At 51.1% G+C, this 6,318-nt stretch overlaps 1 protein-coding gene across 1 annotated transcript; it reads left to right on the top strand.

Moving 5' to 3' along the window:
* Nucleotides 1-3,546: 3,546 nt before the first annotated feature.
* Nucleotides 3,547-4,479, top strand: LOC311216580 (olfactory receptor 14C36-like; the record flags this gene model as incomplete). The annotated part of the gene is made up of 1 exon (XM_084298113.1): nt 3,547-4,479. One exon carries the CDS (start codon nt 3,547-3,549, stop codon nt 4,477-4,479), a length of 933 nt encoding a protein of 310 aa, XP_084154239.1.
* Nucleotides 4,480-6,318: the final 1,839 nt, after the last annotated feature.

Below are 6,318 nucleotides of genomic sequence, written 5' to 3'. Positions count from 1 at the left end.
TCTTCTCCAGGCTGAACAATCCCAGCTTCCTCAACTGCTCCTTGTAGGACTTGTTCTCCAGACCCCTCACCAGCTTCATCGCCCTTCTCTGGACTCGCTCAATCACCTCCATGTCCTTCTTGTAGCGAGGGGCCCAAAACTGAACACAGTACTCGAGGTGCGGCCTCACCAGAGCCGAGTACAGGGGGACGATCACCTCCCTAGCCCTACTGGCCACACTGCTTCTTATACAAGCCAGGATGCTGTTGGCGTTCTTGGCCACCTGAGCACACTGCTGGCTCATATTCAGCCAACTACCCACCAATACTCCCAGGTCCTTCTCTGTCAGGCAGCTTTCCAACCACTCATCTCCCAGCCTGTAGCTCTGCTTGGGGTTATTGCTCCTCAGGTGCAAGACCTGGCACATGGCCTTGTTGAACATCATACAGTTGGCCTTAGCCCATGCATCCAGCCTATCCAGATACTTCTGCAGAGCCTTCCAAGTGCTGCATGATGACACTCAAGAAAACCTGTTCCATGAGCTTCCCTGGTACTGAAGTCAAACTAACAGGCCCATCATTTCCTGGGTCCACCCTCCAACCCTCATTGTAGATGGGTGTCACATTTGCTAGCCACCAGTTGACAGGGACCTCCCCAGGTAGCCAGGACTGTTGATAAATGATGGAAAGTGTCTTGGTCAGCTCTTCCACCAGTATCCTCATGTGGATCCCATCTGACTCCACTGACTTGTGTACATCTAAGTGCTGTAGCAGGTCTCCAACCATGTCCTCATGGATTATGAGGGCCACATTCTGCTCCCCATCCTCTTCCACCAGATCAGGGGGATGGGTACCTGGAGAACAACTGGTCTTGCCACTAAAGACTGAGGCAAAGATGGCATTAAGCACCTCAGCCTTTTCCTCATCTCTTGTCACTAAGTTTCCTCCTGTATCCAGTAAAGGATGGAGATTCTCCTTAGTCCTCCTTTTTGTGTTTTTGTATTTATAAAAAACATTCTGTTATCTTTAACATCAGTAGCGAGTGAGCTCCAGATGAGCTTTGGCCTTTCTAATTTTGTTCTTGCTCATCCTCATAAGATCCTTTTAGTCCTCCTGAGTGGCCTGCCAAAGGGTTTAGGCCTGAATGGCCTTTCCAAAGGTCCTAAACCCCCTTTTTTCTTCCTAAGCTCTAGCCACAACTGTCTGTTCAGCTCTGTGTTCTTCCACACTGGCTGGACTTTGGGCACGTGGGGATGGACAGTCTGCTCCTGAGCCTTGAAGATTTCCTTCTTGAAGAGTGCTCAACCTTTCTGGACCCCTCTGCCTTTCAGAACTGCCTCCCAAGGCACTCTGCCAACCAGTGTCCTGACCAGCTCAAAGTCTGCTTGTAGAATGCCTCATCTGTCTCCTCATCCTGGTTTGGCGGTCAATAAGATATCCCCACCAGGATGCCTGCCTTGTTGGCCTTCCTACTGACCCTGACCCATAGGGACTCAACAATATCATTCCCAGATTGAAGTTCTGCAACATCAAAATGCTCTCTAATATAGAGAGCCACACCACCACCCCTTCTATTCTGTGTGTCTCTTCTGAAGAGCCCATAACCACTCATTGCAGCACTCCAGTCATGGAAGTGGTCCCACCGCATTCCAGTGATGGGAACCAGGTCACAGAGTGCCTTTTATTTCTTTTATTTCTTTGCTATTGAGTAATGGCTACAGTTATATTATATTATACATGCAATAATAAAATCTCTGTTTATGGCCCAGAGGAATTAGGCACTTCAAATGTCACTCAGAGGTCACTCTGATATCTCCAATGTCACCTGGTGTCTGCATCTGAACAACTCCCTTCTGCTCTCTGTCTCCATTCAATATGCTGGGAGCTGAGACAGGCAGCTGACATGCAGCTGCCTGGTTTGTGCCCACCTGAACCAGGTCAAGAGGAATCCCAACTCGTGTGGGTTGTGTGTGGAATGGGAGAGGAAGCTGAGCCCCATTCTAGCCTCTGGACAGCAAATAAAGAAGTAGATGCCTTGTTTTACTCAGTTGAAACACTTCCGTCAGCAGGGGGAAGGCAGGTCCCTCCCTGTCCTTGCCTGGGTGTTCTGCCTAAAACCAGGACAGGGAAAAGTGATTCTTGGACCTCATAGTTTTTCTGTATGAGGAATAACAGTGCTGGAATAGTTTCCTTCTGAAGTAGTGGGAGGGAACATCAGTGATTACTTCAGTTGATTCCCCTGGAGGCCCAGGGACTTGGCAAGAGCTCCCTGTGCTGATGAGCTGGGCCGGGCTCCTGGGCCCAACGGGAGCTCCTGGCAAATGGGAAGCACTGCAGAGAGACAGCTCTGCCCAGGAGCAGCTCCTCTGCACAGCACAGTAGCAGGGCTGGGGGCACTGCCTGCAGGGGACAAGGGCAGCTGAGAGAAGGGAGGGAGATGTTAAAGGCAGTGTGGAGGGGGGATGCTGAGAGCTCACTGCAGGAGAAATCTTCACAGCCCTGAACAGGGTAAGTCTGTGGCTGCAGGGCAGCACAGCTGTTGTTCCTGGTGCCATCTCCAGATTTGCTGGCAAATCCCTCAACCTATGGGAGCTTTCAGGAGGACTCTCAGTGTTTGGATAAGAGGAGAACAACAAGCTCCGGAACAGTGATTATCTGCCATAAATAACTGAAGGACAGGACATGATGTTTCTTTCTCACAGGGCTGGCTGCAGCCAGGTTGCAGTCAGGGGTGTCCAGAGCTGTGGTGCAGAGCAGGGTCCCTACTGTGCCCCAGGGGCTGTGTGCTGCGGCAGGGCCTCTGCTGCCTGCCAGGCTCAGCACTCAGCCTGCCTGGGGAGCTGCCCAGGGTGCTGCGGGGAGAAGCTGTGAGTGGAAGGAGCACCCCCTCCCCTGGCAGGGCAGGCAGGGCAGGGTCCTGCTGTTGCCCAGAGGCTGCTTCTTGGGGTAGGCAGCTCTCAGCTCTACAGCACCCCCAGGGCATCTCTGACGGTGATTCTTGACAAGATGGACCAACTCGTGCACTACCTGCATGGAAGGCACTCTCTAGAGTCTCTGCTCTCATTTTCCTGACCTGAAGAGCAGTCAGGAGAATGCTAATGGAGTTGTCTGCTTGTGTCAGTCAGTGAGGCTGTTAGATTATTCCACTGAAAGAGATCTGTAGGTCTGTGAGGAATCTCACAGTTTTCCTCCACACTCTATAACCCTACATAGTTCATTGTTTTGTGACAGATTTTTAGATGTCCTTCTCAGCACCTAAAACACTGAGACACCTGTGTCCAGTGGGCACCTGAAATCCATCCCCACTGGTTTTCAGCAGACGCTGTAGGGCAGTACTGACTCTGGCTGAGCCCACAGAGGATCTGTCTGGTCCCTCTACACCCTTAGGAAATAAAACTGAGCGCTAGATGCAGGAGCACGTCTTCCTCAAAGGGAAGGAATAGTCTGCCTTGCTGAGCAGGTTTCGATGAAACATAACATGTAACTATAGGTATTGCTCAGAGAAATATCTCTAACTTGTTCCGTGTCTTTTCCACCACTGACAGCCATCCTTGCTCTGAGGCAGCAAATGTCCAACAGCAGCTTCCCCACAGAGTTCCTCCTCCTGCCATTCGCAGACACTCGCGAGCTGCAGCTCCTGCACTTTGCGCTCTTCCTGGGCATCTACCTGGCTGCCCTCCTGGGCAATGGCCTCATCCTCACAGCCATAGCCTGTGATCACCACCTCCACACCCCCATGTACTTCTTCCTCCTCAACCTCTCTCTCATTGACCTGGGCACTATTACCACCACTGTTCCCAAAGCCATGGCCAATTCCCTGTGGGACACCACAGCCATTTCCTACGCAGGTTGTGCTGCTCAGGTTTTTTTCTGTTTCTTTTTCCTTTCAGCAGAGTTTTCTATTCTCACCATCATGGCCTATGACCGCTACATTGCCATCTGCAAACCCCTGCACTACAGAACAATAATGGACAGCAGAGCTTGTGTCAACATGGCAGCAGCTACCTGGGGCAGTGGTTTTCTCTATGCTGTGCTGCACACTGCCAATACATTTTCCCTACCCCTCTGCCAAGGCAATGCCCTGGACCAGTTCTTCTGTGAAATACCCCAGATCCTCAAGCTTTCCTGCTCAGATGCCTACCTCAGAGAAGTTGGGCTTCTTATGCTTAGTGTCGCTGTAGCATCTCGGTGTTTTGTTTTCCTTGTGCTGTCCTATGTGCAGATCTTCAGGGCTGTGCTGAAGATCCCCTCACAACAGGGACGGCACAAAGCCTTTTCCACATGCCTCCCTCACCTGGCCGTGGTCTCCCTGTTCATCAGCAGTGGCACATTTGTCTATCTGAAGCCTCCTTCTATGTCCTCCTCCTCCCTGAATCTTTTGCTGGCAGTTCTGTACTCGGTGTTGCCTCCAGCAGTGAACCCCCTCATCTACAGCATGAGGAACCAGGAGCTGAAGGATGCAGTGTGGAAAGTGATGACTGGAGTGTGTCAGAAACAATAAATGGCCTGTTTACTTCTGCATATCACTCATAATGTAACTCATTATATTCCCAAATGTTTGTTTTCTATGAGTGTGCCTTGCTGTTTTTTCTTTTTCTGTTTTTTTTTTTTTTTTTTTTTTTTTTCTTTTTCTTTACTTATGGAAAAGACATAACATTTTTCCTCCCCTTCGTTTTCATATTTGCCTGCTTGAGTGACTCCAAGACTTGGTGGAAACAATGAGCCAGGCTCTCTGTATGTTTAAATAAAAGAAAGGACCCTGCAGTGACTTTCTTGCCTGAGATCCTTCCTCAGACACCTGTGGGGGAACTGCAGGGGCACTTGGCTGTGTGCAGAGGTGGAGGAGATAAGAGTCCTGGCACAGCAGCATTGCCAGGGAGCCTGAGGGCTTGGTCTGTCCTGAGGTGCTCTCTTTCACCTCCCACACTCTCCTTCAGAGCCCTTCTGTTGCTGTGAGTTCTGATTGCTCTTGTTGCTTGCTCATTGTGCTGCTGTGGGGAAGTCCTTTGTCCACAGGCCAGGGTCTCTAACACAGCTGGCTCCGTACCAGCACCTCCAGCATGAAAGGGGATCTGGCACTGAGGGCAGTGCCTGAAGGCTAAGCTCTTCTCCCACGTCTCATCTCATGGATATTGCAAAGGAACGGACTCAAAGGAGGCTCCTTGCTTTGCTTGTTTCTCTGTGGGCTCAGGGCGACGAGATCAGCTGATCACCAAGGATCAGCTATTAGGCAGGGAGGGCTGATTTTGGAATTGCCAGCTGGTGTCTGGCACCCATAGAGATGGTGACTTCACTTGCCTGTATCCACAGCATGCAATAGGTGTGAAAGTGGGCAGGTGTCAGGGAAGTGCAAGTCACCAGGATCCTTCCTCAGACACCTGTGGGGGAACTGCAGGGGCACTTGGCTGTGTTCAGAGGTGGAGGAGAGAAGAGTCCTGGCACAGCAGCACTGCCAGGGAGCCCCAGGTCTTGGTTTGTCCAAATCAGCTCTCCATTTCACCTCCCACACTCTCCTACGGAGCTCTTGTGTTGCTGTGAGGACTGATTGCACTTGTTACTTGCTCATTGTGCTGCTGTGTGCACAGGCAGGGAGAGGCCAGGGGCACTTCTCTAACACAGCTGGCTCCATACCAGCATCTCCAGTATAAAAGGGGATCTGCTCAGGGCAGTGCCTGAAAGCTCAGCTCCTCTCCCAAAGATGCTCTCATGAATATTTCAAAGGAATAGACTTGAAAGAGGTTCCTGGCTTTGCTTGTTTCTCTGTGGACTCAGGCAGATAAGAGAGGAGTCCCAGGATCATATTTTAGGCAGGGAGGGATGATTCCATTCCTGCCTGTTGGTGCCCAGCACCCATGAGATTTTGACTTCACCGGCCTGTATCCACAGCATGAAAGGCTGTCTTCCTGGGAGAGTCAGGGAGGACCAGCAGAGCAGGGGCTGGGCTTGGACCTTGTTCTCTGGACACCCTGGCAGATGCTGCCTCAGGCCAATGGTCCAAGAGCAGCCCCTTGCAACCACTGTTCCCAGCACTGGGCTCTCACCCCAGCTCACACAGATGGTTTCTTCCTCTGGATATGGACACTAAATGACTACATCAGGAGTCCATGTTTCCCTTGTCCATATGAGACTGGATCCAGTGTGGGTGTGGTGAGATGAACCTGAATGAGCCCAAGTGCCACAAGCTCTTCCCTAAGGGAGCCAGCCATGAATTCCAGTGGGACAGAGAGAGTCTAAAGTTCACTTCCCATTGGAGGTACGGTCCCCTAGAATACCATCTGAATAAAGCAATCCTAGTCATCATAACTGTCACACCAACTCCTTCTCTGCAGAATTTGCCTAA

This window comes from Netta rufina (genome assembly GCF_964035555.1).
Source record: "Netta rufina genome assembly, chromosome: 18".
Lineage (NCBI taxonomy): Eukaryota > Metazoa > Chordata > Aves > Anseriformes > Anatidae > Netta > Netta rufina.
Note: the sequence above shows the minus strand (reverse complement) of the source record. Positions and strands in the feature narration are given on the sequence as shown.